At 38.6% G+C, this 18,182-nt stretch overlaps 1 protein-coding gene across 3 annotated transcripts in view; it reads left to right on the top strand.

The window, feature by feature from the left end:
• LOC104605844 (histone-lysine N-methyltransferase ASHH2) overlaps positions 1 to 18,182 on the top strand; it is a 60,557-nt gene that overhangs the window by 19,220 nt on the left and 23,155 nt on the right. For all 3 annotated transcript variants that reach the window (XR_016080777.1, XM_088895607.1, XM_019199186.2), the window contains 7 exons: positions 6,516 to 6,572; positions 14,583 to 15,393; positions 15,503 to 15,558; positions 15,750 to 15,829; positions 15,963 to 16,045; positions 16,165 to 16,244; positions 17,764 to 17,843. Coding sequence is in view for 2 of the 3 variants with exons in the window: in XM_088895607.1 (XP_088751733.1) it covers positions 6,516 to 6,572; positions 14,583 to 15,393; positions 15,503 to 15,558; positions 15,750 to 15,829; positions 15,963 to 16,045; positions 16,165 to 16,244; positions 17,764 to 17,843 (1,247 nt within the window). In the remaining variant the exon portion in view is untranslated. The remainder of the gene's footprint in view (positions 1 to 6,515; positions 6,573 to 14,582; positions 15,394 to 15,502; positions 15,559 to 15,749; positions 15,830 to 15,962; positions 16,046 to 16,164; positions 16,245 to 17,763; positions 17,844 to 18,182) is intronic.

Here is an 18,182-nt window from a genome sequence, read left to right as displayed (position 1 = left end):
TCTAAGGCTCTGGGGCATGATGGTTTTACAATGGCATTCTACCAAGATTGTTGAGATATCATTAGGGAGGATTTGGTTAAAGTCTTTTCATAGGAGGGGAATTCATTTAGGGAATGAATTCTACACTTCTTGCCTCAATGCCAAAAATAAATGATGCTACTCACTTGAAAGTCTTCATGCCAATTAGTTTGGTTACTAGCATTTATGAATAAATTGCAAAGGTGTAAGGTGTTGTCCTTGAGGATTTAAAAAGGTGCTCCAATGAATTCTTCATTTGTTGCCTTGATGCCAAAAATAAATGATGCTAGTCACTTAAAGTCTTCATGCCAATTAGTTTGGTGCCCCCTCAATTATCTCCAGTTTAAAGGTGTCTTCATTTAAGATAGATAGATTGCGTAGGTCCTAATTGCGATGAATGTGTTGAGGCCCAAAAAAGATAAAAATGGGAGTGGTAATTAAGTTAGATCTGGAGAAAGCTTATGGTCTTGTGGATTGGGAGTTTTTCCTTAACATTTTGAGAAGTTGTGGTTTTGGAGATTTGTGGTGTAAATGGATCAAGGGCCGTTTACAAATGAGTCATTTCTCTCTATCATTGTCAATGGGTCTGTGGCAAACTTTTTGGGGTTGTTAGAGGTCTTAGGCAGAGCAAATATCTATATCTATCTCCCTTTCTTTTTTACTTTGGTTGTTGATGCTCTAAGTAGGTTGATTCTCTAGAGCTAATTGTTTGCAATTGTTCAACAATTGGTCTATGGGGAGAGATAAAGTGGTGGTTACTCACCTACAATTTGCGAACAGTATTTTGATTTTCTGCGATGGGGAGAGCAGAGGCAGGTTTGAGAATTTGAAATTGGTGGTGAGCCTCTTTGAAAAAATTCCCAACTTAAAAGTCAATTGGTATAAAATCTTGGTGGTGGGAATCAATTTAGAAGAAGAGGAGTTGAGGTCTTTGGAGGGTGGGCCTTGGCACAACGGTTGGGTTGCTCCATGCGACCTGGGTGGTCAAGGTTCAAGTCTTGGAAACAGCTTCTCTGTATGTGCAGGGGTAAGGCTGCATACATCTCTCCCTCCCCAGATCCCACATTGGTGGGACCCCATGCACTAGGCTGCCCTTTTAGGAGTTGAGGTCTTTGGCAAAGACTTTGGGGGTGTGAAAGTGGTGAGTGGACCTTGAGATATTTAGGATTACCTCTAAGCAATGTTTTAAAATGTGGAGGCGTGATGCGAGGTGTTCCACTACCAAGAGGCCTGAGGTGTAGTTTAGAACATAAGAGGCGTAAGCCTCCCAAACACAAGGAGGCGTAAACCTCCTTAAGAGGAGGGGGGTCAAGAGGAAGAAGGAAGAGGAATGGGAGGAGGAAGAAGAGGAAGGGGGATCTCATTTTTCTTTATTTTTAATAAAAATTTTTTATATTAAGAAGAATAAAGATGCACAACACTAGTTGAAAGGGGGGGGGGTCTTGTCGAAGTGGAGGTGAGCAAGTCAGAGCGGAGCAAAACCCTCCTAACACAAAAAAAAAAAAACAAATTTGGCTGCATTGAAAATGGGGGTGGGGGGTGAAGCACCTAGCCGAAGGGGCCGGGGGCAGACCACTTTTTTTCCCCTTGTCTTTTCTTCCCTTCCCTTTCCTTTTCTCTTTTTTTTTTTTCGCTTCTCTTTCTTTCTTTTTCTTTCCCTTCCCTTCCCTTCCCTTTCTTTTCTTTTCTTTTCTTTTCCTTTCCTTTTTTCTTTTTTTTTTTAGTCTTTTTATATGAGGTGTGCATGAGGCGTATGCCTCTAGCACGCCTCATGAAAAAAGCGCATGAGGCGTATGCCCCAGAGGTGTCGGTGCCTCTGGCATACACCTCAGGGTGTTTTGGGAGCGCCTCGCCTGGCGTATGCCTCCCACGCCTTTTAAAACACTGCCTCTAAGTGGATACCCTAGATCGATTAGTTTTTGGACTCCAATGGCGGAAATAATTGAGAAGAGACTAGATAGGTGGAAAAGGAACTATATTTCACTTGGTGGGAGACTGGGAGGATAACTTTGATTAAATCCACTCGAGCTAACCTCCTTTTTTTTTGAGAAGCAGATGGGGGATATTCTTTGGTAGCCAGAGGAGGGGAAAAGAGATCATTTGGTGAGATGGGATAAGGTGAACCTGGCTTCATCATGGAAAGTTCTAAGTGGTATCCTTCCTTAATTTCTTGATCATGTAAGGTATTTTGGCCTCTAGTAATAGGATTAGGTTCTGGGAAGATATTTGGATTGGGGAGTCTCCTCTGAAAGATGTGTTTCCTTCTTTATTTATTCTCTCCATGGTAAAAGTAAACTTTTATTAAAAGCAAACTATACAAAGGCTTTGCAGCACAAGTGAATACAAAGAGTCCCAAAAAAATGTACAATTATAGAAATCCTAGATGTCAAGCTACCTTGTACAAAGTATACTGCATTGTAACAGAAAACAATCATACAGCAATCACAGGTCCAAAAACCAAGCATCTTGTGGAACAAACACCCACCATGCCCACAACTCCCTCAAAAATCACAGCCAAATGGAATGGATGGGCACATATATCGCTGCCTTTTACCAAACCACCTGTTACACTATTGTAAGATCCATTTACCTACGTGGACATGTGCCCTACCACTTTGGAGAGATCTCCTGGAGTATTCAAATTAGTGCTGCAAGCTTCACTATCCTCAAAACCATTCCCCCTCTTCAAATCAATATTCCTCCTACCCATAACAGCATTTTTTTTTTATCAATAACAGATTCATTAAATTCATTGAAATATCAAACTATTTACAGCAAGGAAGACAAAAACTCTTATCTTCCGAATACAACTTAAACCCTCCAAAGAAAGAAAAAGAGAAAAAGAAACAATTAAGTTACAGCATCCACCGGCTGTTTTGTCCTCCTTTCCTCTGCTTCTAAATGCCTGGAAATATCATTGGCATGCACTTACTTTCCCAAAAAGAGCATTCCAAGTGGTTTGACAGTTTGAACCTCATTGGCTACTAGCCTACCACTTGATCTGAAGGAGATTTATGACGTACCTGATGAACCCTGTCAAGTTGGATTTCTTCATCCGCATGCCCATTATCCTTGTGCTATGAGTTTATTACCTTCTCCCCTTCTGCATTAGAAGGGCCATTGTTGACCTCCAAGTCCCATCTGACATCATACATGTTCTATAGCTCCGTCAAGATAGCAATGGCAATCTAGAACCTCCCAAAGCCTCACTATCAACCATTAAAAGACGAGTTGGCTCAGTGTTTTAAAAGCGCAAGGCGTAGGGGTCAATTTGCGCTCGTGGCGCATGGTGAGGTGCGTGTCTTTTTAAAGCAAGGTGCAATAATAAAAAAATGCATAAAAAGTCAGAAAAATAAAAAAATGCCAAAAAATTCAAAAAAAATGCAAAAAAATAAAAAAAGTATTAAGCATAATATTAATAAAAAGTATACACTTAAATTTTAAAATAAATGTTTTAAAAACCTATTATCTAAAATTAAAATACATAAACATAACATGCAAAGCATATTCAAATGAGAATTTAAAAATAAAATCAAACATATAAAACATTTTCAAGCATGTAAAGTAAAACCCACAATCTCTTTTTTTCTCAATTGCATTACTTAAAGTAGCTAACGTGATGTAAAACATATTACATTCCTGATTCTACGAGCCGCCTTTGTGCCATGCCTCTCAAGGCAAGCCCAAACAAGTCCATGTTAGGGTCTTAAATTCTTAGTTCTCACACAAAAAGTAATGATATTATTAATTTTAATTGCTTTTTAAGAAGATGTTTTATTAGGATGAATGAATGAACAACATTACCAAATAAAGGATTCTTGAATTCAAGATCCTAACATGGACTTGTTTGGGCTTGCCTCGAGGGGCATGGCATGGGGGTTCGGGGGGCGGAGCCCCCGGCCCAACCGCTAGGTTCAAAGAAAGCATCAAATTTTCAAAAGGTGCAGCTGCTAGGTTAAAAAAAAAAGCAGAAAAGCGTCAAATTTTCAAAAGGTGCACGCCTGGGCTGAGGCGCAAGGTGCATCAGGCGCATGTCTAGGCGCACCAGGCATGAGCCTTTTGAAAGGGCTGCGCCTAGGACCTGGACGAGGTGCCTACCCTAAAATGCGCCTCACCTGTGTGCCAAGGCACGCCTTTTAATTCACTAAGTTGGCTTACCTTTCTTAGGGTTTCTCGCTTCCATGAGGTCTAACTGAAGTAGAATCTACCCACCTCCACCTTGTTTCTAATGTGGTTAAATCATCAGCACCCTCAAATGGAGACCGACGAATGGAAGAATTTGCCACCCCCTGCACTAAAGTTGGAAGAGAAAAGGAAAATCAATGTAATTTTATTCTTTATAAATCTTCTCCCTACTTGTGATTGGAACTAGCTTTGGAGTTCGAATTATTGCTTCTTAAGGGGATTTAATGTTTGAACCTGCTATAATCAAACCTGGGATCAACAGGAGAAGCTTCGAGCCCACTAAAATTTTGATGCATGTCTAGGGCTGTCAATGGAGGTGGACATCATATACCTAACCAATTATATTGTTATCTGCAACAGGTCTTTGTTCCAATGGCTTGGAATCTGATTTTTGAGTAGGGAGGATCATTTTAAGCCTTGCCCAACCTGGCCTGCAAATTTCTGGTCTTGCGCTTGGGTTTTATACAGCCCTGGGCCCAACACTTCAGGTCCAGACTTGGCTCGGCTGACAATATATTTATATATTATATACTTTATATATGTTTTATTTTATATTTATGATATATAAATATTACAGAATGTTACTTGTAATATATTATATATTATTTTATTTTTGTATAAATTAGAACATATATTTTGTACATATATATTACGTCATATAATATAAATTATTATGTATATTAAATATAGAGTATTAACTGACGGAGGCTCAATATGGACCTGGAGTGGTTAGTGAATGCCATTTACATGATAGACATACCCCTTGGGAGGTGTTTCATTGTAGATTTTGCTTGTAATAACTGTAACATGAGATGCCTGATCTCATGAATTTTTAGTTCATATATGATATTCTTATGATGTGTGCGAAGCTGTTATAGCAAATACCACCCTGAAGCTGTTCCTTTTAATCTAGAATCCAGAGCTGTCAAGGGATGGAGAAGCTGTTAGAACTCTGGTACTGTTGCTTCATTTCTATCATGTTATCAATGGCGTTTTGCCTGGAACCTTCAAGATTCAGAAAAGCTTTAAATTGTAGAGAGTGGGTTTGCCCAAGGGTTGTTGCAGGAACTATGACACTTAACAAGGAGAATGATGCAATTTGCATAACAAAATAAGGACCTTCATCATTGCTTCTCAGCTAACCTGTTATAACTCTTGAAACTCTTCAATAATTATATAGTTGTGTTTAGCCTTTTTCAAGCCTGTTAGAATAGCTTTAAGTTGTTATGCCTCGATTGATTCCTCAACACCAATAGGGGAATAGATAACCAAAATGTCTCCTGCATGGTTTCTAATCACTCTTCCTACTCCTGAGTCCTGATGGTCCAGGGTTCCTATGCTGTAACCATCAAAGTTCAGCTTGATATGAGGGGGCTGTTGTTGGCACAAACTAGCAAGTACTTTTCTCCTGGTTGGGGCAGATGCAGCCACTTCCTTCCTATTTTTAATGATGCCATCTGTTGTATATGGTGCAAAGAGCTCCATGATGTTCACCCAGTGTGATACTTTGATAATATATTATCAGTTTACTGTTTATCCAATTATGTGATCTTTAGTTTGTTTTTGTTGTCCAAATAAAACCTGATTTGGGGATAGCTTGTCCTCGTATGCTTTCACATTTTTTAAATCTTTGTTTTTGTTATAATTGTAAGATGCAGATTGAGTATCATCTGACTGTGCTGATTTTCCTGTAGTTTTTCTTTTATCTTTTTAGCAAAATTTAATGGTGGTGTGTGCCGATCTCATGTATGAAAAATTTTTATGCAATTAACACTTTCTTTTTCGTTTTTTTGTTTTTTGTTTTTTTTTCCGAAAAGGTAAAGTATCTGTGAAGAAAATGAAGTTGATAGATAATGGATGTATGGATTTAGCGTAGATCTTGTTACATAGTATGATGTACTTGGTAAATATTTGTTTTCCTCATTATCTTTTTGATTGTTAACTGTATAACTTTTATTGAATTATAAAAGAATGATGTATGTACAACAAGCCAAGCATAGGCTGTTTCCAGAACACCTAAGCCATTTTTGTTTATATATTAGAAAAGAGTCCAAAAAGTTTCTGTTCTGTGCACCCTTTGTACCAATCCATCTTCATGATTTCAGGTGTCAGTTGAATCCTAATATTTCTTTTTAATTTAAGATGATTATTTTGGTTTATTGCACTAATATGTTTTCTTATATAATATCTATGAATTAATGACTGAAATATTTAATATTAATGTACTTCCTGTTATTATCTTTTATTTACTTATGAAATGTTGGCTATACTTCATCAGTTGTTTTTAGCTTTGATAATTTTTGTATATACAGTGGATGGTGAATGGAGAAGTTTGTATTGGGCTATTTGCTCTAAGGCATATTAAGAAGGTAATACTTCAGTATCATGTTGGAACTATACCTCTGATTGCAATTCATTGTTTTCAATTTGGTATCTTCTGGCCAACATTTTTGTGCTTCATCTACTTACATTTCCCTCTGATGTTTAAACCTGAATAGTTGAAAAATGTTTTGCATAGTTGTTAAGACACTAAGTTGAAGCTGGGTGAAAGATGAGCATCTTACCACCTAGGCATTGACTGGGTAATGTTTTATTATATAAATAGTCTAATTGATTTTAGCTTGTTTCCCTATTCTTTTTGAATCATCTTGTTTCTCTAGTTGGTATAGCAGCCAGACAACATTAAAAATGAACTAACATGAAAGAACCAAACATTTACAGTAGAATTGAAATGACATTTCATGGCCTATAAAAAAATAGGGGATGAATCTCTCTCCTGTTAATGAGGGAAATCACCTCTATCTTTTTATGGGAAATTGGGAACTAGGAGTGTTCACAGTTCGGTTCGGTTCGGTTCTAGGCTATTTGGCCAACTGAACCGACCTGGTCAGGCTGGGGAGTTGGTCAGCTGAAACTGACCAACCAATGATGAAAACCAGCCAACTTGGGTTGTATCGGTTTGGGTCAGTTTTCGGTTTGGTTGGTTGGTTCAAAAAATTTAAATTAAAAAAAATTAAATTTAGAAGTTAAATTTAAATTTAAAGAATTCTAATGGTGTTATTAAAAAGTAAGTTGAAAAAAATTAAAAATTACAATGTAAAATATTTTAAACTAGGAAATATGGGAATTTTCTCACTTTCCCTTATGGTTGGGTCAGTTCGGTTTTGGTCAGTTTACAAATGATCAAACCAAAACCGACCTGACCTCTCGGGTTAGCATAAAAACTAAACCGAAACTGACTGTAATAGTTAGAAAACTGACCAACTTGGGTCGGATTGCGTCGGGTTGGTCGGTTTCATCGGTTTGATGAACAACCCTTTTGGGAACCAGGTGAATTAAAGAAAGATTATTTGATAAAAAGGGAGATTGTTAGGGGGAGTAAAGATCAAGGATGGTTGGGAGTGGGAAACTTGGGAAATAAGAATATTTCCCCTCATGATGTGGAGATCTTGTTCCGGTCATCTTTCCTCAACTTGCCAAGAAAGAGTGAAAGAATTATGTGGAGATGCATTAGGGCAGCACTGATATGGTCAATTTGGGAGGAACGAAATGATAGAATTTTCAACGAGAAGGCATGCGGCAAGGAAGCTCTCATGGAGAGCATCCCAAGTCAGTCATCATTGGATTAAAATGATGAAAATATTCAGACATTGGTGGTGTGTTCAGAGACTCAAGCAAATTTTCGGGACCATTAGGTGTAGGTGATTCAATAAAGGCTGAACTATTAGCACTTCTATAGGGGTTAAAACATGCCAAGCAAGCAGATTTTAAAAACTTGGAGGTTGAAGGCACTCAACACTGGTGATATCATGGACTGACACCAGGGGTAATGCTCCTTGGATCTATAGACATTCCTTATGGGAGATTGAAAGCCTAGCAAGGGAACTCAATGCTTTTTTCACATAGATCAGGAGGACTGCAAAGGGATTACACTGAGAGGTATAAAGGCGTTTGGGTGAAGCGACCATAGAAAACTGCCTAGGCGTCACCTTCACAACTATGAGACCAAATATTCCACAGATTCTGGGTTTGGATATGGGGGGTCAGTGGAGAATCTTTTTGGAGTTGTGACTACTGTGAAGCTAGATGGGACCAATTATTTAGCTTGCTCTCAATCTATTAAGGTACACATGTGTAGTAGAGGAAAATGGGGTTACATTACAGGGAGCAAGAAGAAACCGAAGGAGGATGATCCTACCTATGAAAGGTGGATGCAAAAAAACTACACAATAGTGGGTTGGTTAGTGAATTCTATGCAATCACACATTAGTCAGCATTACCTGTGGATGGAAATTGCAAAAGAAGTGTGGGATAGTATCACAGAGACCTATTCCCAAAAGCTTAATGTTACTTGGGCCTACAAATTGAAGCATGATGCGAATAATCTTAGACAAGGGGAGAAGCCCTTAGCAGTCTACTTCTCTATGCTGAAATCTCTTCGGCAAGAGATTGATCTGATGGAGACTATTGTTTGGGGTTGCACAAAGGATGCAAAAACATATAGGAGGTTGGTGGAGAGAAATACTCGGAGTATGATATTGTGAGGCAAAATGTTTTAGCAAAGGATGAGGTGACTTTGTCTCAGGCATATGCTATGGTGAGCAGTGAGGAGAGTAGAAGATATGTTTAGTCTGTTGAGCCGCAGGTTGGTCACTATGCTAATGCGGGGATGAAGCCAAAGGTTAGCATTGGGAAGAAAGATGTTATTTGTGAATATTGCAAGAAGCCTAAACACACTAAAGACACATGTTGGAAGCTGCATTCAGAGCTTGTTCCTACTAGATTCAAGGAAGAAAATGATGGGAAAAGGGTTGAAACTAGAAAAGATGGAAATGCAAACGCAGCCACCTCTTCACAAGGTGAACAAGGACAGGGTGGAGAGAAGTCAATGGGAGAATAGCTTGCAGCCGCCAGGGCTGAATATGAGAAGTATGGCCGAATCATCAGTCACTTGGAGTTCACTGCTATAACTCCTTTAGAGATTATTCCTTCCACTACATATGCTCACTCAGGTATTCGTGCCACTACACATCATGCTTTTGTCTCAGGTACTCATAAAACCCCCTGGATAATTGATTATGGTGCTTCTGACCATATGACCAGTGTTTCACACTTATTCACCTCCTACTATCTTTCTGGATGGGATAAGATATCCCTTGCTGATGGCTCCCTAGCCCCTATCACAGGAAAGGGAGACATTAAGACCTCTAATGCCCTGACCTTGTCATCTGTTCTTCATGTACTTAAACTTAATACCAATTTGCTAAGGAATATTTTGAGAAGGACCTTACCTCTTATCTTGAGAAGTTTGGGGTTATTCATCAGAGTTCTTGTGCTCGCACTCTAGTGACTCCACAACAAAATGGAGTAGCGGAGAGGAAAGACAGACACATTGTGGAAGTTGCAAGGAGCATTCTTTTTGCTACCCATGTTCCTTTGAAGTTTTTGGGTGATGCGGTTTTAACAGTTACATACTTTATTAACTACATGTCTTCTCGAGTCTTGGGTTAAAATCTCCCTTTGGAGTCATCTTTTCTAATGTTGAGATTTTCTCTATTCCTCTGAGGGTCTTTGGTTGCACTTGTTATGTCTACATTCCCCGTTCCAAAAGACACAAGTTTGACCCCAAGACTCAAAAGTGTATCTTCCTTGGTTATGCCTCCACACAGAAAGGGTACTGTTGTTTTGATCCCATTAGTGGCACCCGGTTTGTTTCTATGGATTATACCTTTATAGAGTCGGTTCCTTTTTATAGCCATCCTTCTGAGGGGGAGAGATCTCTCAAGTTGTTTTCTTCATCTCTTCCTTTGTCAACTCCAATTGAGTCTTCTGTCGGAGCCCTCCACAGTTACCCCCATTCCCATGGAGGGATCTCCTTTGAGGTCTTCCACTCCTTCTCCTCCTCCTCCTCCTCCTCCTGCTAGTCCAACGGTTGTTTCCACTCATCCTATTCTCTAGAGGTGGTACCAGCGACAAAGGCTAAGGCAAACACAAGTTGATCCCACACCTTTAATTGAGACATAGGTGCTCCCGATTACTGAAGAGAGGACATGTCCATCACCTCCTCCACCAACACCCTCGTTTCCAGACCTTGGCCTACCCATTGCTTTGAGAAAAGGTAAGAGAAAATATATAACTCATTGTATTTCCAAACACCTTTCCTACAGCTTGTTGTCCCCATCCTACTATGCCTTTTTAGCCTCAATTTCCTCTCAATCCATCCTAAAGTCTGTTTCAGAAGCCTTAGCCACACCAGATTGGAGGGATGTATTGAGGGGTGCAAGTCGAGCGGGTTGGGTCGGGTTTATGATCAACCCGACCATGGTTTCCATCCATGCTTTTTTCACATGGATCATGCAGATGGGTCAATTGAGAGGTATAAGGCTTGACTTGTTGCCAAGGGATATACCCCGGTATATGGGATAGATTACACTGAGACCTTTTCTCCAGTTGCTAAGATGACTTCGGCGAGAGTTCTTTTATCCTTAGCTGTGAGCTATGATTGGCCTCTGTATCAATTTGATGTTAAGAATGCATTTCTAAATGGTGGTCTCACTGAAAAGGTATATATGTCCCTTCCTCCTGGTATATATGGAAGGAAATGCAGGGTAAGGTGTGTAGATTGAAGAAATCATTTTATGGCCTGAAACAATCTCCATGTGCTTGGCTTGATAGGTTTATGACTGCTCTTGTTTAGTTCGACTACACTCAGATTCAATCAGATCATACTCTTTTTGTTAAGAGAAAAGGCACTCTGGTGACATTCCTTATAGTTTATGTAGATGATATTGTGGTTAAGAGAAAAGGCACTAACTTCCTTCTTCTTTTCTTCTTCCACAACCTATTGCTGAAACTTCTTTTCTTCTTCTTTCTTTTTCTCTCTTTTCTTCCTTTCTTGCATTATCTGAATTACTGTAGGTGTAATTTTCATCTGAGTCCAACACAATTCCTCTCCTCAACAGATTGTCCCTAGTCAATAATCTAGTTAAGCACATAGTCCATACAAGGAAAGCTACTTTGTGGGGACATTCTTGCACCTAACAAGGTTTACAGGAACTACCTGTTCATCTGAACTGACAAAGGCTTTGTAGAAAAAGCTAACTGTGAATCTTCCTGTCCTTTCCTACTGCCTAACTCTTCTGTCTGCATTACCAGCCTGCACTTGAGCATTGTAAAGAAAATGAAACATTTCTACCATAGTATCCAACTCTCAGTCATTCAAACTTTTTCTGAACCGAGGGTGTCACACCACATTGTCCTCTTACATTTGTAGACAGTCCGCTACAACATCCTTGTCAGCAGTCAAGTCAAATAGCAGGGAAACCTTCCTACAGGGATCAATCTCTGCACCAAACGTCCTTCTAAAAACCCACCCATGATCCATCTCCAATCGTAAATCTCATTCCTCTTGAAAAATGGCTATAAGCTTTTTCAATACCTTTCCATACTGAGCAGCTGTAGGATTGATTAAATGTCCAAAGGCCACCTTGTTGATCCCCGAATCTCCAGAATCACTTTTCCATCAAGGCAATTTTCACATCCTTAACTCTCATTACCCCCAAACCTCCCTGGACTTTGGTTTACAGACCTCACTCCAGTTAAGTAGGTGGTATTTCTTCTCCTCTCTCCACCTCCTCCACAGGAAACTCCTCATTCTTTTTTCTATACTGTCTGCCATACCAGCCAGCATAGAATAAAGAGAGCAAGTACATTGGAAGGGAGAACAGAACACTTTTCACCAAGGGGATTTTGCCTCCATAATAAAGGTACTTTGCTTTTCAAGAGTCGGTCTTTACCAGTTCTTTCCACAATTGATAAGTTAGCTACCCAACTTCAGCTTCAGCCATTAAGGAGCCACTGATCCCCTGATCTCCTATTCCCTGGTATTTAATTATTGCGAGTAACTGAACTCAAACCTTGAGAGTAGGGGTGTCAATTGGACTGGATTTGGTCCACTCCGACCTAGTCCAATGTGAGTCCATTACAAATGGACCAGGTCCAATCCAATCCAATGAACATTTTGGACTGGTCCAATTCAATCTCTGGACTGTCCAATCTGTTCAAATTTGTTTTAATTTAGTTTAATTCTTACCCAAACCTGTTCCATTGACACCTATATTCTTATCTTCTATCAATGGACCAGATATTGTCTCAATCCAACCCAATCCAATATAAATTTATTACAAATGGACCAGGTCCAATCCGATCCAATAAATACTTTGAACCATTAAATCTGGACTGGTCCAATTCAATATGTCTTGTTGGTCCGTCCAATCCGTCCAAATTGATTTTGGTTTGGTCAGGTCCAATTCAAAAGTGGTCCATTGACACCCCTGCTTGAGAAAGAAGGCGAGAGAGGAGAGAGAAAGAATAGAAGCCTAGGAATCACTCCTAGGGTTCAAGAATCACCGTAGGGCTGTATGAATAACTCACCACAAGTCACACAAGCAGCAAATAACAAACTACTTGCTAATTTGGAAGAGCTCAAAAGTACAATTGTCATTCATAAATCAACTTAAAGAAAAAATAAATAAATCAAACTATTTAACCAAAACATGATTGATGACTCGTCAACTCAAACTAATAGGCTGGACCCTACAGACATATGTTAAAATGACCAAAATACCCCTACTGTACAAAATTACAGATATGCATAAAATCTCAGAAAATTCCAAATTTGGCTCTTTAGTTCCCACATCACCATTGCTCAGCTTTTGATGATAAATTCATAATTGGTGGAAGTATAAGAGGGATTCATGATACCCTTAGACAGGTAGCTTACCTTGACTTCATCTGAGTGAGTCTCTTCCAGAACTTGAAATCTTGATCCCTCTTCAGCCAACAGATGAATGATCTGCCTTGAACAGAAACACTCATTAACAAAGAATATACCTTCCACAACCACCCTAAGCTAATGCTGCTTCCATTGGCCACTACATCTAACTATTTAGTGATAGATCTCAACCCATTCTCCCACATCAGGATCGTCAGAGAATATTTTTTTCCAGATGAGATTATCCATGTTCACTTCCATGAACCTCCCCAATGCTTACTCATTTTGATGAATGTTAGTCTCTACCACATGTTTAGTAGAACACTGAATACTCTGACCCTTCATCTTGCATATCCCTTTGGTTAAGGAATCCATCTGATCAAAGACTCTGATCTCCTCAGCAGCAATAAACAGTTAGTGAAAATCTGTTGAAGCATTTGCAGCAGTAACTCAAAAATTGCTAAGGATTCCTTCTACAATGAGATAAAAAGAAATCCCCACATAGCCTCCTTTTATATATAATGGGTCTGCTCCTACATGCCCACCCCATGGTGACCCAATCTTCTACTCATTTAAGCTCGGGTTGAGCACTTTCAAAGCTTCCACCTAGGCATTTAGGTTGAAGGGCTTCCCACTCTGCATGTCCCTCAGCTACAAGCACTCTGTTTACAGCACTATACACCTGGATCTTCAGAAAATCATCCTTTGTGATTCCCCAAAATGTAGTGCCATAAATGAACATAAGGAGGCTTGTAATTGAAGGTGATTTGGAGGTGGTAGTATACTGGCTAAAAGAAGACAAGGCTGGAATGTGGAGTTACAGCAGTGAAAGGAAAAAGTTCAAGTGGCTGGCTAAGGACATTGAGATAAAGTACAGCTGGGTGAAGAGATCTGCTAACTCATTTGCAGATGGGTTAGCCAAGCTAGGGGTGCTTAGGGATTCTTTGTCATAGGCTCAACTTTAGTTCTGTATTTTTTTTTTCTTATGGGATCCTAGCCTCTTTTGGGTAGTTACTTGTTATTGATAAAAAAAAAATGTAGTGCCAGAGTTGGAAGAAAACATTCTTATATGTTTTTTTCTCTTTTTCAAATTTTTAGTTCCTGCACTGCTTCAGCTCCCTTCCCCATCTAACTTGAACTTATTTGGCATCTCACAAGTCTGTTCTATCCTTTTCAAGACCTTCAGTTGCAAAGCAGAGGAATTCTGAAGGTGAGAGTGAGAATTAAGATGGGATTCCAAATAGTTCTCCACCTTGCCATCAGGACATTGGGACACCGGCTCTCCTGGGGAGGCACAAATCTTTGATGATTTCCATCTTTGGCCCCTTATATCTGTTGGGATGACTCCCCAAGCCAGACGATCAAAGCCCTAGATCTGGAAGCCCCCAAATTGGTGCTTACACATCTGTATGCACTGTCTGCAAGAATCCTTAACTTGGTTTGTAATTTCATTCTAGCATACTTCAGTATGGATATGGATTGTAGATATTGGTTAGCATGAACTTGATGAGTAGTACTAGTACCATTAGTATGTGTGTTTTGTGTTTATTTTTTTCTTTAATAATACTAAATTACATGCTAAGATGTGGGGATTTTGCTGCTTCAGGGTGAAGAGATAACATTTGACTACAACTATGTTCGTGTATTTGGGGCTGCTGCAAAAATATGCTATTGTGGTGCTTCTGACTGCCGGGGCTATATTGGTGGTGACCCATCAAATACTGAAATAATTGTCCAAGGCGATTCAGATGAAGAATACCCAGAACCTGTAATGATCGATGAAGATGGTTATAACAAGGATAATAACGGGGAAACTATTTCTTCTACTTGTGTTAGCGGTCGTGCAACTCAACATGCAGAAGTTCCTCTGCAAACTAGAGATGCACTGAACCAAGCTGTATCTACCATTGGACAGTTGGAGCTTTCATTAGATAATGAAGACATCACGAGCAGATCTTCCTCTGCTGTTCCACCTTCTGAAGTTTCTTTGACAATGGAAAACAATATAAGCAAGACCTTGTCTACTGTTGGACCATTAGATGTTTCTTTACAAACAGAAGACACTATAGGCAAATCCTCATCTGCTGTTCAGTTGTTAGAGGTTTCTTTCGAAAAGCAAGAGGCTATGAACAAATCGGTGTGCACTTCCCAAACTTTGGATACATGTTTCCCAGATGCAAAAACTGTTAGGAAATCTGCAACAGATTTTATTGATGCTAAAAAGTCCAGATGTGATGCAGTGGAGCATAAGAGAACTGTGACAAAATCACATCCTCTCATGAAATCGTCTCGGTCATCTAGTTCAATAAAAAAGAGCAAGAACAGTGCTTATCCTATGATCGCTAACAAACTTCAGGTGATGGCAAGCAAGCCAAGAAAGTTGCTGGAAAGTGCTGCAAATGACCGTTTTGAAGGAGGTAATTAATTTCTCTGATGTAGTCGGACTAGATTTGTTTTGATGGATGGTTGGACTAGAGTCTCTCATCTATTTACCATATCATTGAGATATTCCTTGGATACTTGCAGTTGAAGAGAAACTTAATGAGTTGCTAGATGCTGAAGGTGGAATAAGCAAACGCAAAGTGAGTGTAATTCAGCTCAAATTTCTTATCTTTAGGAGTTGGGAGTCTATTTTCTGCAGGCATGAAGTATTGATCATGCAATTTTCCCCCAAACTTCCAATGCTGCAATATTATCTGATTTTTACTCATTTATTGATATTATATGTATGGTTAACCTTGTTTATGTTTCTATGGCATTTATTTGTCACCAGGATGCTCCTAAAGGTTACCTGAAGCTTTTGTTTGTAACTGCAGCTTCTGGAGATAATAGTAATGGTGAACCATTTCATAGGTTGTTATCATCTTTTTGCTCATCCAGAAGACCTTTGTAGTACTTTCTACATTTGTTAGATGTTCATATATTATTGTTTTTAATCATTGCTTGTTGCCTGAGCAATTTTGTTGTACCACCTTTTCTGTTGCAGTACTCGAGATCTTTCAATGATTCTTGATGCATTCTTGAAAACAAAATCACGGACAGTTTTGAATGATATAATCAACAAAAATGGTACTGCTACCTTGTTGTTTATCATGGGGTCTTTCCTTTATCAAAGAACAAATACTTTAGTGTGAAAAAAAGATCGCATGCATATTGATGGAGAAATGATTACTTTTTGGTTTTTTCAGGTTTGCAAATGCTACACAACATAATGAAGCAGAATCGGAAGGACTTCAGCAAAATTCCTATTCTCCGGAAGCTTCTCAAGGTCAGAAAACTACATATTTTATGATTCTTTTTTGGTACAATGCACTTTCTTGCAACTGATGTTATAGATATTTTTTCGGAGAGATTTAATTTGAGGATTGATCTGATATCTTACCATGTATTTTGGTGACAGTTGATTGTGTCAATGACTTTTCATCAGGAAATATCATAACATTCTAATTATTATTTACAATTCTCACTTTTTTTTTATAATGTTGGTAACTATGAAAGAGTTCTCTAGGTAGATAATTGATAGAGAAAAGGACTTTCAAGAATATCACAGGGAGAAAAAGCACAACTCCCTAAATCACCTTTGAAGTGTTCACAGAAACAACTCACTCTCCAAACACATTCTTGCAACTATCTATCAATTGAATTAGCAGATCCTGATATGCATTTGGACAAGGTATTCAACTTATAATCCAGCTCTTGCCTCTTTAATGAAGTATCTCAGTCTCCAAGGCCCATCAGACCCTTCCTCTAGCTGATGATTACCTGAATTTTATCCTCCACTTTATCCTTTCACATACAAGGGGAATTGAGAATCTAAGTTCCACAATTACTTGGTTTTCTGAGGTCACCATCACCATTGAAATGACTAGGGAAGTATGACCCCTGTTGTGTTCTTGTAAACACGACTTAAAATAGTTTGTTTGCTTAGCCTCTCTACATGGATGAAGTGTCTGACTGACACTCTGGCACTTCATGGATTCTTGAGGGACACCTACATAATATTTTCCTTTCTCTTTTTGATTATTTGACGTAAGTGAACATCCGATGTACAGAAAAACTTTTAGATCTTTTCTATAGGTACGTAATGTTAGAATTCTATTTTAATAATTTAACTTTTTTGTATAAGTTTCTATGGATCCTAACCTTTTATCTTGCTGACTGAGATTCTTGGATACATGTTAAATTCTAATTCTTATGTTCATTTCCATGTAATACTGCTTACCCCTCCCAGGATCCCAGATAGCTGGAGCCAACATTGGGTAATGACCCCTGATAGATGTGTCTAGCCGCCCCCCTGCCCCTTCTTTTTGTATACAAATATTCCTTTTTCAAAACGAAAAAATCAAGATGAGAAAGTAAATGGCACTCGATGACTAAAAAGCTAAAGGAAATGAAATATTCTCTTATTTGATATACAAACTTGTTTTCTATGGTTTTTTGAGCATTGAATGTGCAAATATACTTATCCTAAGAATTCCACATAGTTTTCTTAACAAATTCCATGTTTTTAGAAAATTTCTTGATTTCTTTGGATTTGCTAAATATTTTATCAAATTATTCAAATATCCCTGAAAATTTCCCATCTCTGCATGGAAAAATGTCCAGTGAAAATGAAATTGCAAATGTTGTTTATGATGTATAGTGGAGAAAACTTTTTGATGCATTTTGATTTTTGACATGACATTTCTAGTGGTTTCATCCATTGGTTATTGCAATGATGATACCATCTTTTTTACTGCGAATTACTTGCATGTTTCTGTCAGATTAAATATTTATTTATATTGCAGGTATTGGAGTATCTTGCACTAAGGGGAGTTCTTACCTTAGAACACATTAATAGGGATCCTCCTCATCCTGGAATTGAAAGGTCAGATGATCTGAACAGTTTTCATTTATTTCTCTTCCTACTGTCATTTTCTTATAGTTAATATTGATCACCCAATTAAAATACTGTTCAATTTTTATAAACTGGACCATACACCAAACCTCTTGATGGGATAGTTTATCACTTAGCCTCCTTAGTGAAAAGAAAGCTAAGCAAAAAAAAAAGGTGTTTTTTTTCCACATTTACTGAAAATAAGGTATAACTGATGCCTAATTTTTCTTGAAAAGAAAATAGAAAAGAAATTCTTTTCACATTTACAAAAAGTTTCTTTCTCCTCGATTTCTCTCTCTCTCTCTCTCTCTCTCTCTTTGGATTGGGTAG

Source organism: Nelumbo nucifera, chromosome 1, assembly GCF_055504915.1.
Source record: "Nelumbo nucifera cultivar China Antique chromosome 1, China Antique-T2T, whole genome shotgun sequence".
NCBI lineage: Eukaryota > Viridiplantae > Streptophyta > Magnoliopsida > Proteales > Nelumbonaceae > Nelumbo > Nelumbo nucifera.
Note: the sequence above shows the minus strand (reverse complement) of the source record. Positions and strands in the feature narration are given on the sequence as shown.